Below are 20,290 nucleotides of genomic sequence, written 5' to 3'. Positions count from 1 at the left end.
AAGAAAAGTAATAAAATAATAGGTTGGTAGATACGTAGTTTCTTCTAATTTTTCGAATAGAAAGATAAAACCTTTAATAGTGTGAGCAATAAAAGCCATCAAATAAAACCATTTTATAGATTTTGAGATACTTTTTCAAATTATCGTTAACAACAATTCTTGTTTTCTTATAAAATTAAAAGTTATGCCACAATTTTATATAAATAATTATTACGAATTGTAAGTTTCAATTGAAGATTGAAGAGATCAGTCCTTCTTGAGATCACAGCAAGAATATGCATCTCCTGTGTGGTCTCCAATGTATACCTGTAACATACACTGCTTGGAGAAAGTGGAATTAGAGATTCGCGATCGTAATTATTCCAGTAGTCCCAATTTTTTTATATGATTTATAAACTGGTCCCCTGATATAAAATCTGAGTTTCCCACCTTGACACACCTGTGCTCATTTTGAAAAAACCAGCCGAAATCGCGCCAAAATCCATTTTTTCCGAAATATCTCATTTCCAATGCAAATTTCGGCTAAAGTAGCTAAAAATTTGGACTACCGGAATAATTACGATCGCGACCCACTTTTTAGCGCTAATTGTAGTAGCCTAGAAGGAAGTTTCTTAGATATGTTGAATACGAATTGAGACAACCTGAGATTAATATCTGCTGCAAAACATTAATATCTAATCTAAAACTACCGCTACTTTCTACCCGAGACTGTCCTCAACTTTAGTGTTATTAATATTCGTGTCCCTGTTAGGGTACTGTAAGTTTGCGAACAGAACCACGAATTACGGAAAAGGAATGAAGCAACTGCATGCGGCGTTTCGCGAAATTTGCGGTTGCTCGTTTCGTTCCCCTAAGTTGAGGTTATATAGGTATACGCAGCGTAAAATAAACTCTACTTTACCATCTATTTCACTGTGACAACCATAGCACTAAGTATTCATATCACTCCCCACGATTTCAGCGAACTGTCAATAATACATATACAGACCATTTCGATATATTTAAAACATCTCCATCCCACATCAAAGAAAAATAATTATTTGTTTATGTAACTGACATATTTCTGTATAATGTTTTCAAAATATAGCTAAGATGTGTCTGTATTGTGATTGTAAAATGTAGTAAGTATTTATTGTACTGAAATGTATTAAATGTGTGTATGATATGTTATTTCTGTATGATGATTTGTAAATTTTTGACATGTGAATATATATTATTTAATCCAAAAACTACCCTTAATGTAATGACATAAAAAAAACTATAAAACTATAAGTAGTACCATTATTATTTTTCCCCATCTGTATTGCGGCTTATCTGCGACGCACATATCTGTATTATTATATTTGTCATCTTTCGTATATTAAACGAAGTTAACATTATTTTTCCTAAATCTGTATACTTCTTATTTTCTTGTTTCAAATTATTCAATTTATTACAAAGTTACTTATCGTCCAATTTCTAACAATGAATATAATCTACACTTTAATCAATTTCACGAATATTATAATCACTATCAGTATTGATATGAATTGGTATATTGAGTAACGTAATACGAAGGTATAAAATTTTGTAGAGAACAAAAAAAAAACTGTTATTCACCATAAAAAAACCGAATACACCCGTGTGTTAAATGGTAGTCAAGATGTGAGCTTTTAAGTATTATTTCTTAAATACTCTTTGAAAAAAATAAATGTATTTATTTTATTCATAGGTAATAAAAATAAATCATGTCCAATGTATTAATTAACATTTAATTATGAAAATGTTGACGTTACTGGAACTATTTTAAAACTTGAGCTCGGTGGTGGTTTGGAAGCATCGCTGCGAAACCGCCTAGGCGTCATCATTCCGATTCGGGACATCAAACTACTTGGGTGCGTGAGCGGTTGCGGTCAAAAGAGAAGCCATCCTGTCCTACATTATCAACCAAAAGCATTGAATGTTTTTAAACCGCAGGTTGCAGAAAACACTTATTCAGGTAAGAATCCTTAAATATTAGTGCTCCCATTTGTCAAACATTTGTGATCTTCTCAATTTCCTGCAAAGTACAAGATGGCGGTCCGTGTGGCGTCAGTGACGCTAACGGATATCTGCCATGTTTTACCAATATTGACGGCCGTGTTATCTATTTTTGTTCTTATTACATTTCGCGTTACTTAAATCCACCCTCTCTGCCCCCCGCCGCCCATCTTTAATGCAGTTTTGTCGACTTGTAACGTTTACACCCGCCTGTATATAATGCTCAAATTTCTTACCGCCGGTACCCTCTAACGTGACGACGTAGCATTCGTTGTACCTCTTAATTCTTTGATATTTAACTTTAGCGCGAAAGCTTGCCATTGTTTGGAACTGCGTTTTAGGACGCCATCTTTGCCAGCAGCGCCCTGCCTTCTTTCGGCCCAATTTGGGCATTTCGTAGATTTTCATAATGCAATGTTAAATAAAATTCTATAACTGCTGTGGATTATAATTGATTGCCGTTTGTAGTGCGGTCGGGTATTGATCTAGCTTGAGCGCCCGGCGCATGCGCGGGCTAGGTGACGCCGCCCGGTGTCCGTAGCCGCCATTTTCTCACAACGCGTCTTTGCGCCGCGTTTTCTCAATTAGGTATTAAAAGTAAACATTTCTGTTTAATAACAAGTTTTCCGGTATTGAGATCGACCATAACATCATTTCGCTTGGATAGTAGATTGAATTTAGAACATTAACATCTACACCCGGCGGCTTATTTCCCGTATTTCAAACATAATCGCGTATGAATTTATTTTTATTACTGAATTTTAGTTTGTTTATGATGGTTATTAAACTGGTTTTTGTAATTTTATTTTCAGGGTTAAGTCAAACACAAAGCGTCCGCCATGGCGTCGGACGAGCAATTTTCATTATGTTGGAACAATTTCCATTCCAATATGTCGACCGGGTTCCACGGGCTGTTGTCCCGTGGAGACCTGGTGGATGTGACGCTGGCCGCCGAGGGCCGCCTGCTGCAGGCACACAAGCTAGTGCTATCCGTGTGCTCCCCCTATTTCCAAGAAATGTTCAAAATGAACCCCACACAGCATCCAATAGGTAAATAACATTAGCCTATTACTATATGTTGATAACTTTTTTTTGCTTATTGTCTCCTACTGTTTTCGCTCCGGAGCCAATACAATCTTTTGGCTTTCATTTGATCAAAAACACCACAACTTTCACTTGCAAGCGAAATTTGGAATGTCCATGTCTAATGATTGTTTTCTCTTTGTTTCAGTATTTTTAAAAGATGTTAGTTATAACGCTCTAAGAGATCTCTTACAATTTATGTACCAAGGCGAAGTAAATGTAAAACAAGAAGAATTAGCGTCATTTATCAGTACGGCCGAACAACTTCAAGTCAAAGGCCTGACTGGTAACCAAGACGACACCTCCCTGCCCGCCTCTAAGCCAAAGCCATCTTCACGCCCCGGGCCTCGCTCTTCGCAGCAGCGGCAATCCCTGAACAAAATCGAGACTGAATTAGATTCTAAGCCAATTACCCCAGTAGCACTTAAACGACCAAATAGGCCATCAATTACTCCTAGCAACCCGCAATCCTCTCAGCCTGCACCTGCAAAAAGAAAATGTGTCGACCCCCTGGAAGCCGGACCCTCTGGAGCCAACTCCAAAGATGACTTTGTTACCATACCTGACGATGAAGAACCCTCTGCCGTGGCCCCCAAAATGGAACCTGAATTTGTTAATGAATCGCTATGGGAAGATGATGATGATGGCACTAATAACGATGATGGCAACTTTGGCGAAGACGACTCGAACATGGACATGACTGGTAAGTTGTCGATTCTTACATGTTTTGACTTCACTACATCATCCCATAGAGACTTGTGTCTAATGCGGGGTTGTTTGTTTAGGATTTGGCGACGGCTCTGTAACAGGCGATACGACAATAGCTGGTGTAGCGGGAGAAGGTGGCGCTGTCGGTGACGCACAAGGTAGGATTCCAAATCCAAGTTTTATCACAAAGCCTGAGGAACTGTTCACATTCTGCTGGTACTGCTGACCCCTGGGCCTTCTGCTCCGGGGCCAACCCATTGCTTTTATACAATAGTACTATCGGGGTGGTAATGGAGAAAGGTGTTTATTATTTCAAAGGACTGGCCAGAGCTGCGATTTTTTTTTGCATCTTTGTTCCACACATTTTTTGCTTGTATGTTCTAAAACTATTGTGAATCTTATTTAAATGTTTTGGATGAAATTTATGTATTTGATTTTGGGAATTAGAAGATTAAATGCATTCAAGGATTATATATATATATTGCTTCCATTGCGGGTTCAAGTCCCGTTAATATTTTATCAATCACTTCTTCGGCTGAGAACTTCAAAAGGTAGGAAGAATAATTTTATACTCTGTGGATCAACGATGTTTTTTAAAATTCGATTTTACAATACCACATTAAACCTAGTCCTTATTATATGTACAATATCGATAGCTCTGGCAAACTTCTTCCATGAATTACTTAAGTAGACTTCTTGCAGAAATGTCTGCAATTGGTCGAATGAAATATTTAAGACTTTGAAATATTTACTACTTTCAACATTTACTACTATGAAATATTTACTACTTTATGAAATTTGAATTCAAAATAAATGTTGTAATTGTGATGTGAAGTTTTCAGTGAGGTAAAAGTGAAGGTATCTGGTAATCGGTAATTATTACGGTTGATAATTATTGTGAAACTGCTTTTTTGATTTCAGATTTTGAAGTGAAGTGAACATCTGTAACTTGTTTTTTTGGTGTGAAGTAGTATAATGGGGGGCGCAGAGGGTGGTAGGGTGGAAAATGCACCCCCCAATATACTCTATATTAAATACATTATTGTTGAATTCCAGAGGTGTGTAAGTGAAGTGTCAAATTTGTTTTCTTTGATTTCAGAGGTACAAGTGATGTGACAAAAACTAAAATTGATGTGCAGACGGGAACCGTGCAGCGCAATGGGGGGCAGCAGAGGGTGGTAGGGTGGAAAATGCGTCCCCCCAATGTGCTGCTCTGGTCTCCGCCAGGTTATTACGGAAAGAGGAATGTAATGCTGAAAGGAATAAGGGGGTGCCGAAGTGGGTGGAAGGGTAGGAAAAATGCAACCCCCCCTTATTCTGGACAGCTATACATTCTTTGTTCAGAGGTAATGTGTGGTAAAATGGAGTATGCGGCCGGTAAAGTAGTGTGGTAAGGTAAAACGCAGAGGTAATGGTGAAAGTCCCATGCTAGGTGAGTATTTTGGCTGTGACCTGTTGAAGGTAAGTATTTAATATGGGCCGAGATGGTTCGAAAATAGCGTACTTGTGCAAACGGGAGTAGTATAACCCCGTTGCTCGTTAAGTAGAAACATACTTAGGCGCCGTAATTCGTGACATTTATTATGTGTCACTTCGGTGCTGGGGTTGGTTAATCAATAGCAGATTTCGCGCGTGGTTAATTTATATTTCTTTTTTTTGCCTCACTATGCTTGCCCTGCGCATTTCATAATGTGACTGGCCAAATATTCCACTGCTGGAATGCCAAGTCGTGCAGGTGGAATTTTAAGTGCCGTGCCAAAAATTAATTCTCTGGTTTTTGCTGTCATCGGGGCCCTAACTTTTATTTGTTAATAAAAAAGTTGATGCTTTAGCTTCGACAAGCATTAGCAGCATACGTAGATTTCTCAGACTGATCGCGGTATTTTGCCAGCTTAAATTGCACGTATCTTCACAGATAACTTGAATAATTCGTAAAATTTCTATCATAATTCGGGTGGGGCGAAGCTCTTCGGGTTCTGTTATTTAATCGTAGGCAAGCTGCTTGGCGGAACTGAAATTACTAAAAAGCTTGAAAATAGCGTCGTACTTAACAAAATTCTCCGAAACGACCCTTCCTTTGTAATGCGGAATATTCCGTCTGTGCCTACAGCGGAACTTCCGAGAATGCCTTTGAGATAATCAAATTTCTTGCTTGTTACTTGTCCCGTAGAGTTGAATCCGTCTGTAATATACTAGTGTTAGGTGTAAGAAGTTACTACTGAAATGAGGTGTGAAAGAGCTAAAAATCTAACGTCTGAAGTAGTGACTAGAGAATTTCTACAGCATATTTTCGTATCATGGGAATGGGGCGCAAAAAATGAAGGAAGGACGGGTCGTTTCGGAGAATTTGAACAGTTTCAACAAATTTCAATGTCCTAAGGGCGAGTTGTTTCGGAGTGTTTGAACAATTCTTCAAATTTCAAAGTTATTTTTCAAGTTCTGTTATTATTTCAGTTCTGTCAAGCAACTAGCCTATAATGGTATAACAACAAAACTTGAATAAGACTTTCACAGAACGCGAGAATGAACGTTGAAATTTGATGAATTATTCATATTCTCCGAAACAACCCGTCCTAAGCAAATTTAATTGATTTTGTTATTTCACAATTCATTAATTTCTAATAATAAATTGTATATTTTCGGCACGTTCCAAGAGTAGATGACCAAACGTTTGGTATTGAAACATTGCTTGAAATAACTTTAGTCGTGTTGGGTGGCCAGATCTGAATAGCCAGGTGCCTTTCACCTTCATCTTTCCAATTTCCTTCAGCTTCGCATATTCCAATTGGGGATGTCATAGTCTTACTGGCTCCAGACGGTTGGGGACTCTAATATAAAAATCACTTATATATAAAACAGTGCATTCGGGTACAGGCTGCACCATGAGAAAAATCCTCCCACTGTTGGGCTTCCAAAGCGGGTTTGATTTCCACGCGGTGCAAAAGTATCTACCTTTTAGCTCTAGGTAATGACCGACAGTATGGTGTCAGTGCTCGGAACTAATATTCTTAGGCTAGCTTTAGACTTATTAGCATATTGCATTTTGAAAATCCAATACGCCCATTGGCTAGAAGTCGTAAATTTACGAAAAAACTTACAAGTCTAAAGCTAGCCTTAGGAAGTAGGGTAAGTATTTGCCAACAGGCAACTTGACCTGTGACAAGTATTTAGTGGTCGGGAGTAGCACAACCCCTACTGTTTACACTAACCACTGGAGCGTTCTGCTATATGGGTGTTTGGTTCGGAAAATTCCCGCCCGAATTTTAATATGGAGAAATATAAACTGCTTATAGTGCTAGAGAGCCATTTTTAAGTTACATTTAATCGTTTATCGCATATTTTTAGGATTCATGAACAAAATATAGAAAATCGCTGAATTAAAAAAGCGTGAATTCTGTCATTATGCCGTTTGTAGTACCCACTTGGAGCTATAAAATATTATGACTTCATTATGTTGTCTATGGCGCTGTTGTTAAGCACTGCTATAAATTTAAATTATAAAATGCATGTTCATTTTCTCATTTCTTTCAAGAAAGACATACAAATACAATACTGTACGGTGATTCAATTCAATTTTGGATTTGTAAGCCTTTCATGAAATAATTGAGATTTTGCACGCACAACACTATTTATTCATATTCATATTGCGTATGTACGGGCGCAAACAAATAATTCATCTTAATATTTTTAAACACAACTTGCACAAATGTATTTTAATTAAATGAACGCCACCTATTAACGCGTATATTATAACGTGGATTTTGTTATTTATCTACCCTTTATTTTCCGTCCATATTGTATCAAGACTTATTTTTAAAACATAAAAAATCCATAATATAGCAAATACACATTTATTTATTGAAATAATAAAGAAAAGAGCACCATATTAATTGCCTGTGAATAATATAAGGGATTTACAAAAGTGGGTCAGGGTCATCATTTCGATTTGGACTTCGACAGAGTGGACATTTATAATAGTATAGTTTTTCCATATGTAATATGCACGCCGCCTTGTTGCACCCACTGCAGAGCATTCTCGTTTTCCTGTCCTGTTTGCGATCGCAAAATTGGCACCTTTTCCTACTTCTATCTGCAACGTTTTTCTCTGTTACTTTTTTGTATTTTGCTGAAAATTCACAATATTTAGCACAAAAAAAATATTTACTTGCTTTACGAGTATGACCATGTATATTAATAAAATATATATAAGACTTTTATTTATAAATATATATTTATAGGTAGTATATAATTTATAATACTTAGGATGGGTTGTTTCACAGAATTTCAACAATTCATCAAATTTCAACGTTCATTTTCGAGTTCTGTGAAAGTCCTACTCAGGTTCTGTTATTATAATATCATTATAGGCTAGTTGCTTGTCAGAACTGAAATAATAACAGAACTTGAAAAAATCTTTCACATAACTTGAAAATTAACTTTGAAATTTCAAGAATTGTTCAAATTCTCCGGAACAAGCCGTCCTTGGTGCCAGTTGTTATTCAGAACTTGAATAATTTAATGAAATTTCAAAGTAAAAATATAAAAGTTGTGTAAAACTACTGACCCCTGGGGTTGTGAAGGACTTACTCACATATTTAATGAATGGGTAAATATGCATGTACCTACGGATTGACAAGAGCGGGTCAGTTTCGACTTCGACAGTCTGGACATTTATAAAAATAAAGCTTTTCCATATGTAATAAGCAAGCAGGCTTGTTGCATTTGCTACAAAGCATTCGTGTCTTCCTGTCTCTTTTGCGATCACAAAATGCGCACCTTTTATTTTTTTGTTCCGAATCGTATTTCTCTTTTACGTTTTTGTATTTTGCTGAAAATTAAAAAAAAGTTAGCTTGAACAATGTGAAGACGCCTTAAGAATGCGTCTTTAAAATGAATGTTCCTTCTGCACAGCATCACCAAAGATGACATAAATCCCGAAAGAAATAATTTTACACATGGCCTCCTGGATTGAATCACCGATACAATATTGTATTTGTATGTCTTTCCTGAAAGAATTGAGTTTTTGTTGTGGACATAAATAACTATTCATTCATATTCATATAAACCATTTGTACAGGCGCAAACGAACATTTCATCCAAATATTTTAAAGCGTAACTTGCAAAAGTGTTTTTTCATAAAATAATTAAACTAGCGCCATCTATGAACGAGCAGTTTATGAATAATTTTAAGTTTACCCGGCCCCGACCCCCCTATTTCTTAGCTGGATCCACCATTTCCAAAACAAATCACAACATAGGTAGGCGTAGTATATAATTATTGATTAATAATAATTAATTAAAAGCTAAAATAATAAACAAAACTAACGCAGGGACACATTATAAATTAAAGTAAGGGAATATAATAATAATAGTGCTCTTTATGAGTCATTATTATAATACACGGTTAAATTTACCACTTTATTAAATTCACATTAATTTGATAAATACCGTACAGAAAAATAATGTTGATTATTTTTTCAGTGTAGTTAAAGGTTAGAATGTTAGTTGAAGGTAATATCCTAAATTCAATAATCCCACGGGAATTAAAATTAGCATTATTAGTAACATTGAAATAATTTTTTGAGACAATTTAATTTAGTCACGAAACCATTTTATGCAAGCGAAAAAGATCTGAATTTGATAGAACGCAACTATTACATTGTTACATCAAAATATAAAATCCTGTATTTGAATGGATTATTATTTCACACCGACATAAAACTTTTCGGCCAGAGATGGCGCTAGTGGTACCGAAACAAACCTAAACAATAATCTTGAAACGAACGATCGCGAATTGAGTTGGCGGGGAATAACGAACTATGTTTCTCAAGTTTTTCACATAATTTGAACTGTCCAGATATATTTTATCTTAACCGTGAGGTTTATTTATTTAGGGATTATTAAACATAAAAATTGTAAGATGGATCATTGAGATAAAGATATTAGTATAATTTTATTGGCATTAAAAATAGTATTTGTTAAATACGGTTTACATAGAAAGGTCGTCATAAAAAATAAATTATAATAGTCCGAATCCAGCGGTCGCGGGTTCGAATCTCGGCGTAGCGTGTGAAACAAAGGATACTGCTATTTCACATTTTTAATATCATATCATATAATATCATAATATAGAATGAGATGAGTTGAAAGTTTCACGGCCGTATATTATAGATATTTTTGGGTTACTATTCCTCCTTCTTTTCTAACGTTTCGTACAGCGTTACAGACGTCAGTGTTATCTTATTATTAAACTTTGGTTCTTGGGTATAGGTATATTTTATAAATTCTGTAAAATTAATCAACAATTATGTACAATTTTTAAATGGCATAAATATATGACTCGTCACATGCTACAGGGTGTTCGTCACATGCCACAGGAGTGCATACCAGTGAAACTAAACACAAGGAGCGCACTACAATTTTTTTTTTGGTTGACTGAAACTAAGTTCATGGCTTCTTGCAAACTCTTCAACCCATTCTTTGCTAGCCTGTTTCTTGTCCTTATTAAATCTATGATCGAGACCATTTTGTTCGGCTAAATCGTAAGCAATTCTTCCTAAATCCTTTTTTGTCAGTCCTTGCAAACAACTATCTAATCTTCGGCAGTGATCTGCCAAGCTTTGTTCTAATTCAGGAGTAAAAGTTTTCTTAAATCTGCCCAGTGACACAGGAATAGTCCCTGTTTTGAGCCTTTTTCTCAACGTAGATTCTGGTATATTCAAGGACTGTGCAACAGATCTTTTACTTTCACCTCTTTGTATTCTTTCCTTTGCATCTTTCAGCAAACCTTCGTTAAATAGTTTCCTATTAGTTTTTCTTTTATATTTTCCCCTATTGGTGGGCAGCTCTGCAAAATGAAAAAAAGGAACATGAGTTTAGGAACCTATTTTAGTTTCGCTTCAGTACGAAAACACGCACTTCTATCAAATACGTCAAATAAATAGGAAATATTTTAAAATAACAAAATGATGACAAACTTCTCACACAAACAAAACTAGGAGAGAAGTGTTCATGAAACAACACTCACGATTTGCGTGTTTATTAAAGCGTTCAAAATGGTAAACAAGATCAAACATGCCAAAATGGTAAACAAGATCAAACATGCCAAAAAACTATAACTTGCAATGATCTGAATCAAAGGAGCTTGCTTAGACGTACCTAATAGTGTTGCCAGACAAAGTAATACGTTCCGATTCGATTGGACTGCACACTTCTTTACCCTCTCTGTAGGGTTGTGACAAACTGATATAATATAAGCATATTATTATGTCAGTAGACTCCCCACCATACGAAAGAAGAATGATGTTCGTAGAACCACACTTTTAATTTATTATAATGTGAACTCAAAGTTCAAATTAATTCTCTGATCAAATCAGATATTGAAAGTCAGCTGTTTTTTAAGATATCGACGCTGGAAATTCAGCAGAAGTAATATTCTTACAAAAAATAGCCCCCTATTATAGAATGCCCGGAACTACTTCAAATAATCCAATTAAGACAAACCAGACAAAACCAAATATTAAACGTCCATCACTGCCACTAACTCAAAACAAAACACTTTCATTCGCCGCGCTTCATAAATGTTTAACACTTCATACAGTGAATTCGATTTATTTAATTAAAGCAACTCACGTTTTCAAACCCATAATCAATAAATATCACACACTATACACATTACACAACACAGACTAGATCCATCCCCTTCTTCTCCCTCCCACCATCCCAATCCCATAGGCTAGTGCAACTCTTTCTTGTTTATCATTAAAAAAAGAAACATCAGTAACGTAGGTTGCCCAAAAAAAAGTTATTTATTTTGGTTATCCGCCCTAATGAACTTTTTACCACTGCGCAGATATTATCAAAGCACATTTACATTATTATTTATACATTGGTATTTGTTGAATATTACTTGTTTTTCTTGTTACGTTACCCGCCACATTAAACAATATCCATAAACAGACAGGTTGAAAGTATCCATACTCTTTGGTTGAAACCGTTCCGGTCTATAAATATAAAGTTAACAAAGTTAAAAAGATATAGTGATCGTTTCTAGTTTACAATTTACTTTACAAATAGTCAAGATGCAATTAAATTACTTTGCATTTCATTTTAAAATTTAAAAAAAAAAGTTTTATTTTTGGAATAAATTATTTACATAACATCTTATCATATTTCAAAGTTAAAAGTTCCATTCGTGTTTTGTTATTATATCATTATGGGACAGTTGCTTCACAGTACTGAAATAATAACAGAACATGAAAATTAACTGAACTTTCAAGTTCTGAAAAATTTGATGAACTGTAAATTCGTGAAAAACTCATTTGTGTATGTGACAAAAGCCAGAGATTAAAATACTATGCCTTGCACTGCACTCATTTTAGTTAGTTTGTTATTTTAATTAATAAATCCTTTCTTTTTCTTTGTTTCTGTTCATAAATATTAATAAGTACTCGTGAAATACTCTAGTACGGGAAGCCTTTATTTATTTATTTTATTACTCTTTTATGCGACCAAGGGGCTTTTACATTAATTAGGTACATATAGTTACATTTTTTAAACAAAGGTTATATATAAATAATGGCTTACAATTGGATAAAATTAGAACAAATATAATAATTGTGGTAATCTACCGACTACGCCAATTTGATGTAACTACTGAATGGGTCACTTTGTAATGGATTGTTCGCTCTATGTAAAATACTTGTGTATTTTTCTGGTAGAGATCAGTGGATGATAATAAAAAAAGTCCTGCACACCACAGGTGAACTCCTGGCGTGGAGGACAATATACTATACCTTTGTCATACAAATATATTTAAGAATAATTAAAAAAATTAAAAAATACTACTGGAGTGTTCGTAAATTATTTACACGTTTATTGTTGCAATACTGGACCATGTTACTTGAAGGAAGCTACTGGTAAAAAGATAAGAAACAACAGAAGAAATACCCATTTGAACCAGTCGGCCTAATCATGCTATCTTTTTCATACACGAATGTCTCGTTAGTACATGGAGACATACGTTCATTACAATAATCTAAAAAAAATCAAAATAATATTTTGACAAGAAAGATAAGTCATAAGAGCGAAGAAAGGAGTGTTGGGAGAATATATGAAGCAAATGCGAAAGGTAGCAGAAGTCGGGGACGCCCGAGGAAGACATGGCACGATAAATTGAATCAGATACTTGAATCGGGCCATGTCAAGAGTCAGAATAATATAATAGTATGTATGAGACGATGTATGAATTTGAATGAGGCAAGGGATGTGTGCCAAGACCGAGTAGTTTGGCGGTCCTACCCCTGCGGGGAAACGGCGTGATGGTTAGTTAGTTAGACATGAAAGATTTGCTTAGGTATTTTTTTATTGAATAAATAGTTAATACATATCAACAAACAAGTCCTGCTAAGCCAATTGAATTGGCTTGTCAACAGGTGCTTAAAGTTTAGTTACAAATACATTTTTATAAATTATAATTTACATCTTATATCTACAGAATCAACAATTTTTTCATACTATTTTTCATACATATTAAAGTGTATTTTTTTTTTCCGATAGCCAATTTTTCACCATATATTTAACCTTATTCATAGACTTACATTGCTTTATAGTGTCAGGTAATAAATTAAATATCTTCGGTATGTTGTATTCAAACGTTCTCTGTCCGTATTTATTATTAAATTTCGGAACTATTAACCCGTCATTGCGCGTGAATCTAGTACTGTATTTATGTTCTAATTTTTCTTTATGCTGCGGGGTAAATATATACTGAATTATGATTGTTTGCCATAGAATAGACTTAACAGGTAAAATTTTGGCACAACGGTGTATTATGTCTCTGTTTAAAAATATTAGGGACGACTAGTAATTTTACAATTGCGTTTTGTACAACTCGGACTTGTTTCCGATTGGTTATAGTAGTGTTTCCCCATATGGTTAATCCATATCTTATAATAGATTCTGCCATTGACATATCAATTATTTGTTTTAAACATTTAATTAGTTACGTTAAAAATGTCGATATTATTTGTATATTCGATTGCTAAACTACATAGACGAGGAATTGGTGAGTTTGCTACATAATTAGTTTGTGAACAGTGACAATGAAATTATTTAAATCATTTAGAGGCCGGCGTGATAAACCCTAGAAAGATAATCACATTTAAATGTACACAAAAGATAATCGCGCGTAAAATTGACGCGTTAACTATTATTAAGTTTTATACAAGATAATAAAGAAACTATATCTAAAATACAAATCAAACTTTAAGGAAAAGACAGTCACCAACACACGGCATAAGTCAATGTTGCTCATTACACGTAACCTTTTTGCACTTAGCGCACTTGCCTTTCTTCTCATTTTGTAGGGGGGCCTTTTACCCACAGAAAGCACGTTTTTGGGTAAAGGCTCTTCCGGAATGTCTTCTTGAGAGTTAGATTAGTTAGTTAGAGTTAGTTCTTTACTCTGGAGAATATTTTAATTAAATTTGATATATTGCCGGGGTGGCGTTCCTCACTTCATTATATTATTGCTAATTGTTTATTTACAGATAATTAATTGAATTTCTCTAATATTTCGAATCAGACATTTTTATATTCATGAGTGAGTAGTTCGCGCTCGTTGTTATGTATATTGACAAATTGTCGTTATTTTTAAAATTATCGATGTGTAATTATATAATATGTATTAAGATTTGTAATTAAAAACGTCGGTTAGTTAAACAAATAACATTATGGAAAATGTAATAAATATGATTATTGTGAAGTATGATACAAATAGTTTTATTCAGTTTACCTAGTTTTAACCGACTTCTACAACAGGGTTCTTGAGAATTATTTTGACTCCCAAAATGTATTTAATTCGTTGCACTGCCGATGGCTCTTTTAAGTAACGAGTTTGCCGACTACTGGAACTATAGACGATAATCGGGCGTCCTAATGTGACCATACAATTTTGAATATTTGAATTTTAGAAAACATTATGTAATATTAATATATCTCATGTTTACCTTTGTGAAATTTGTTTCTTTTTTGTAAAATGTAACTAATTCAATTTTATTTCGATGCAATTTTATAGTAATTATTTCTTTTACATTTATGACATACATTTTCAACTGGAAATGTAAATATTATGTGCATATAAATAAATAAAGTTCTTGAACTAACTCGCATTTTTATTTAGATTGGACATTTTATTAATATAATGTACCTATGCAAATAAAATATTTTGCATCTTAATCATCGATGTACTTTTTGATACAAATAATTCAATTGTAAAGATCCTTTAATTATGTAAAGAATGGTCACTGTCACCGCTCAATATTATAAGAAGCAAGTTACAACGTACGTTCCCTTCGAATGCTCAATGATGACGCTTTGCTGTGAATACTTTGCGAGAAGAAAAAACACTGTCACTGTAACCCAAGTCCACAAAACTTTCCACTTTTTGCACTCCACGGTCGCCGCTTTAAACATAATACTTTCAATCGGAAGAATGATAATATTCAAAGCATGGTTCTATACAGAGTGGTACTTTGCAAAGTTTACAAATATAATGTGTCTTCTTTTCAACCTTGTTGCGGGTGTTACACCAAACGCAACGTATGCGCCGTTTCTTAGCTTGCGCGACATCTGTCTCGTCCGTCTGTGAGTCCGAGAGATTGGTCTTCGGGAAGTGGTTACCAGGGAGAAGGCGGTAGGGGTTGGTAAAACTGTCGGCTAGTGTTCGCCGTCTCGGCAACGGCAGCCGAGCCAAGCCTGGAACCGAGAACTGGAACTCTGAAAATAATGGTAGGAGATACAAAAATCTTAACTTTCAACATTTTAATTTTTTTAAGAAAGGCTTACAAATACAACATTGGATTGAATCACTGATAAAATATTGTATTTGTATGCCTTTCTTGAATGAATTGAGTTTTTACACAGACAAAACTATTTATTCATATTCGTATTACGTAAATTCTGAAGAAAATTTCCGGCACGGCCTTCATTCTATAGTAGTTTCAGAGAGAGGTCGTACGCGAAGTCATCGTTCTAGTATCATCTGTTTTTTTTATTATTATATTTTAAATTTTCTTAGAAGACATGCAAGAAGGAAGATTTTTCATCGATGACTTAAATACGACCTTTTTCTGGAACTACTATAACCTCAACTACTGACGATTGCCAAAGTTCAGGTATTTAAATTTGTGCAAAATAGTTAAAGATTTATAAATTTACTTCGAAAGAAGTGAAGAATTTTTATTAAACTGGAATGTTCGGAGACCACAGAAGAAAGTCAAGGGAAAAACCATGAAGGAAAGGTGGGGCGTAGCGTTGAATGGTTTAGCCCAACTTTCAAATCAATTTTAAAGTCACATTTACATAAACATCACAGTTACAACACAAATTTAACTATGGACTAGATGCCTGAATATTACTTCCAACTGTGTACCTGTAAATTTTTATTTTTTCTTGTACAATATTTTAAATATGTATATTTATACCAGACATACCTACAAATCCACTGCACTGTTTATGAGTACATTGTATGAACTATTGTTGTTTATTGTTTCTTTACATTGTATCTGGGAGAAGCCTGTTTTGAGGTTAATAATTTTACAAAATAATACAAATAACGCGAAGATTATATTTTAACCCAACAATATTGTGACATTAACGTCTCTACGAATTGGGTACCTACATGGTACATATAAATCTAATTCCAACCAATTCAGTACAGTATAGTGTAGTAAACCTTTAGACCATGTTGTCAAAAAAATATAATAAACTATTATTTTAAAAAGGAAAGAAGAAAAAAAGTTGCATTATAAAAGGAAAAGGAAGAAAAAATTTACATATAGGTACAACATATTATGCCATAATTTAAAAGGACAAAGATGAAAAAAATGTTGAAAATCCTCGGCTAGCACAAATAATTTAACATTATTTTTAAAAGTACACAAATAATTCCGTTCTGTTTTGCTATTAAATAGAAGTGTCTGGTACAAATAATGTCTTTGCCCAAATGAAGATTTAGTGTGAATTGCCGTTCAGACCAGACACAATTCTTGTAGTACGAATTTGCTGCGTTCTTTTCGCAAAACTAATATTGTTAAAAAATCTGCATACATTTGTGCGATAAATAGTTGTTTTCAATGCATGATATTACATTCTTTACCTATGTAACTATATAACTCTGTAGGATATCTGAATTTACTATGTAAATGTAAAAGCTACTTTAGCGGGCGTAAATGAATTAAATTTGCACTTCGGATTATTAAATAAGACTGAACCTTCAGTTTGAAACGAGAGATGGGTAGGAACAGGTAGGAATTAGAAAATAAACTTATTTATAACGTAATATATTTATTCACAACTTAAATTAAACGCTATCAACATTATCGGACACATAAAAACAGTAATTACAATATTTTTTCGTTTGCGATAAAATTGACAGGGAAACCGTGTTTAGCTTTTCTAGAGTCCTAGTTACACATTATGACGTGTATACCTTGGGAACCGAGCCACGAATCAAGGGAAAGGGACACCCAACCGCAAGTGTACACGCGCCATCAGTCAACACAGAGACTCTAATAGTAAGAAAAAATAAATAATTGTGTTTGCCGGTGATTAGAACTGTACTGAAAAAATCTTTTTAGTTGTTTTCATGGGCTAGAAAAAGACGTAAGGCTGCTTTCGCCTTATGATCTGTTTAAAATTTTCGTATGCGTGTTAACGTCAGTTTGTTTGAAATGTCAACACCAAAACCACAGCGAATCATCATCTTGGACGCAATGTCTTCTAATAGAGACATAGAATAAAGAACAAGGATTGCGACGTGGGCGTGTTGCGTGATCCAAAAGTCTGACCATTCTTTGCTTAAATTTCATGGTAACCGGATAAATCATCACATCTTAAAAAAGTTATATGAAGTCATGGAAAGTGATGAAACAAAAACTTTGTTAACTGGGTTATGTAGGTTAGGTTAATTTTTTTTTTAATGGTTTTAAATAACTTTATATCACTTTTTAAAAGTGCGTTGAATTGTCACTGTGTTGAGTTATCATGGAACCAAATTTCATATATTATGCAGAACTGATTTTATTTATTTATTTATTTATTTAGACGCCGTAAAAGGCTTTTACAATATACATGATTTATGTTTACAGTGGTTCACAGGAGCGAAACAGTATTATGTTAAACAGAATAATTACTGAGAAATTATGTTGAAAATTAAACAAAAATAACATCTGGTATACATAGGTACATTAGCATTTTTATTTTCAATCCGTACAGTAGTTTAGTATTGAGGTTATTGTTACCTTCAATATTGAATTTGGTTGAATTTGCTGAGAACTAAGGACGGGTTGTTTCGGAGAATCTGAACAATTCATCAAATTTCAACGTTCATTTTCAAGTTCTGTGAAAGATTTTTTCAAGTTCTGTTTTTATTTCAGTTTTGTCAAGCAACTAGCCAACAATGATATAATAACAGAACTTGAATAAGTCTTTCACAGAACCCGAAAATGAACGTTGAAATTTGATGAATTGTTCAGATTCTCCGAAACAACCCGTCCTAAGAGTTAGCTCTATTGAATCAGGGCTGTCAGTAAGACATCTCATAACAATTTTGGGAAAAATTATAGTTTTGATTAAGTATATAAAATTCAACACTCTTCTGTCTGATTTCTGATGTAAGTGCATTGTTTAGGTTCTGTGATAACTTATGAATAGAATGGTATTATGCCTAATAACATTGATAATTACGACAGAGGTATGTTATTATAGCCTTCTTATAACTATATTCCGTGCAGTTGAACACATCTACTACTTCTGAGAAAGCATTGCCAACTGCATGCAATCTAGGTATAAGCGAGTTTCTAAATGACGCAGTCCTGATATTGTTATTAAAATTAAAAAGAATTTTGGATCGAGTGGTTCTAGTGGGTATATGGAAGGTAATTAGGCTTAATATATCAGGGCTGTCTATAATACCATTGACAATTTTAAAAATTTTCATAATCATTACGAAATTTTCATCTCGATCAGATGGGATGGCGATTTCAGATAAGTGTAAGAGAGATAGAGCGCGTGTATGGGCTAGAACCAAAAGGTAATAAGTCAGTGGCGCCATTGGTTTCCATTGTAACAGGAGTATTTGCATGAACCAGAGTTTCAGTAGAAAAATAAACACTGTTATCTGTAGTTGTAGTGATAATTCTTAAGCTTGATTGTGAACCAGAATAGTTGTAAATACATTTATTTGAGATATTTGTAAGCAGATTATTCATAATGTATTTTGTTTTAACGCTTTTATGTAAATATTTCCGGGTTCATGGAAGGCATTTCAAATCTGTATTATCTATTCAGTGAATAGATAATATATAGTCTAATAGTATACTATACAGGGTGTAACAGACTTTAACTAGAGATTCCTGAGCTTATTCGGACAAAAAACGTTGAGTTGATTTTCATCTCAAGTGACATTTTAAAATAAAATCAAATCTTCCGATTATCTAAGCGCATAGATGGAGAAACATGAGTATTGCTAATTTATTAAGAATCTCTATAAATGATTGGTAATCCGGTTAAAAACGGCATTGCAGGCCCATTTTCTGATATTTTTTTAGTAAATTCGTAATAATATCGGAACATGTGTTCATGTAGCTGCGTTTGTCTTGATAATATAATAATAATAATAATAATTGGATAATTTGTAGAGCGCCGTTTTTGTGAAAAATCACCTCAAGGGCGCTGTACAATTTATTTCCTAGGATCTACATTTGTTATTTAGACCAACTGTGCCAGCACGAGGTTCGTCATCCGTTCAGGCATGTGTCTGCCGCCAATATAGCGCTGACATGTGTCTGCTGCCAATAAAGAGCGCCGACACAACATCCTCACATAGACAACAAACCTTGGCAGCACCGCTGTGACGCTCGACAAAGACAGAAGATGGAGACTCTGCTGCAAGAGTCCTAGGTAGCGAAGGAACTGTACCAGCTGCTGCAGGGAGAGAGACTACCCCGTCCACCAACTGTGCCAGCACGAGGCTCGTCATCCGCTCAGGCATGTGTCCGCCGCTAATATAGAGCTGACATGTGTCTGCTGCCAATAAAGAGCGTCGACACAACATCCTCACATAGACAACAAACCTTGGCAGCACCGCTGTGACGCTCGACAAAGACAGAAGATGGAGACTCTGCTGCAAGAGTCCTAGGTAGCGAAGGAACTGTACCAGCTGCTGCAGGGAGAGAGACTACCCCGTCCACCAACTGTGCCAGCACGAGGCTCGTCATCCGCTCAGGCATGTGTCCGCCGCTAATATAGAGCTGACATGTGTCTGCTGCCAATAAAGAGCGTCGACACAACATCCTCACATAGACAACAAACCTTGGCAGCACCGCTGTGACGCTCGACAAAGACAGAAGATGGAGACTCTGCTGCAAGAGTCCTAGGTAGCGAAGGAACTGTACCAGCTGCTGCAGGGAGAGAGACT

The 20,290-nt window shown here is 34.8% G+C and overlaps 1 protein-coding gene across 46 annotated transcripts in view; it reads left to right on the top strand.

Moving 5' to 3' along the window:
• The first annotated feature begins 1,841 nt into the window (after window positions 1-1,841).
• The window catches only part of LOC149418217 (uncharacterized), a 598,424-nt gene continuing 579,975 nt past the window's right edge, over window positions 1,842-20,290 (top strand). For all 46 annotated transcript variants that reach the window (XM_089639758.1, XM_089639755.1, XM_089639770.1 and 43 more), the window contains exons 1-4: window positions 1,842-1,978; window positions 2,832-3,069; window positions 3,251-3,805; window positions 3,888-3,968. In XM_089639758.1, the coding sequence (XP_089495884.1) occupies window positions 2,859-3,069; window positions 3,251-3,805; window positions 3,888-3,968 (847 nt within the window). In that variant the 5' untranslated portion in view covers window positions 1,842-1,978; window positions 2,832-2,858. The remainder of the gene's footprint in view (window positions 1,979-2,831; window positions 3,070-3,250; window positions 3,806-3,887; window positions 3,969-20,290) is intronic.

The sequence above is a fragment of the Hesperophylax consimilis genome, chromosome 14 (genome assembly GCF_061612785.1).
Source record: "Hesperophylax consimilis isolate HC1 chromosome 14, BYU_Hcon_1.0, whole genome shotgun sequence".
Taxonomy (NCBI): Eukaryota; Metazoa; Arthropoda; class Insecta; order Trichoptera; family Limnephilidae; genus Hesperophylax; species Hesperophylax consimilis.
The sequence above is the reverse complement of the archived record's forward strand: the minus strand, read 5'-3'. Positions and strand labels throughout refer to the sequence as shown.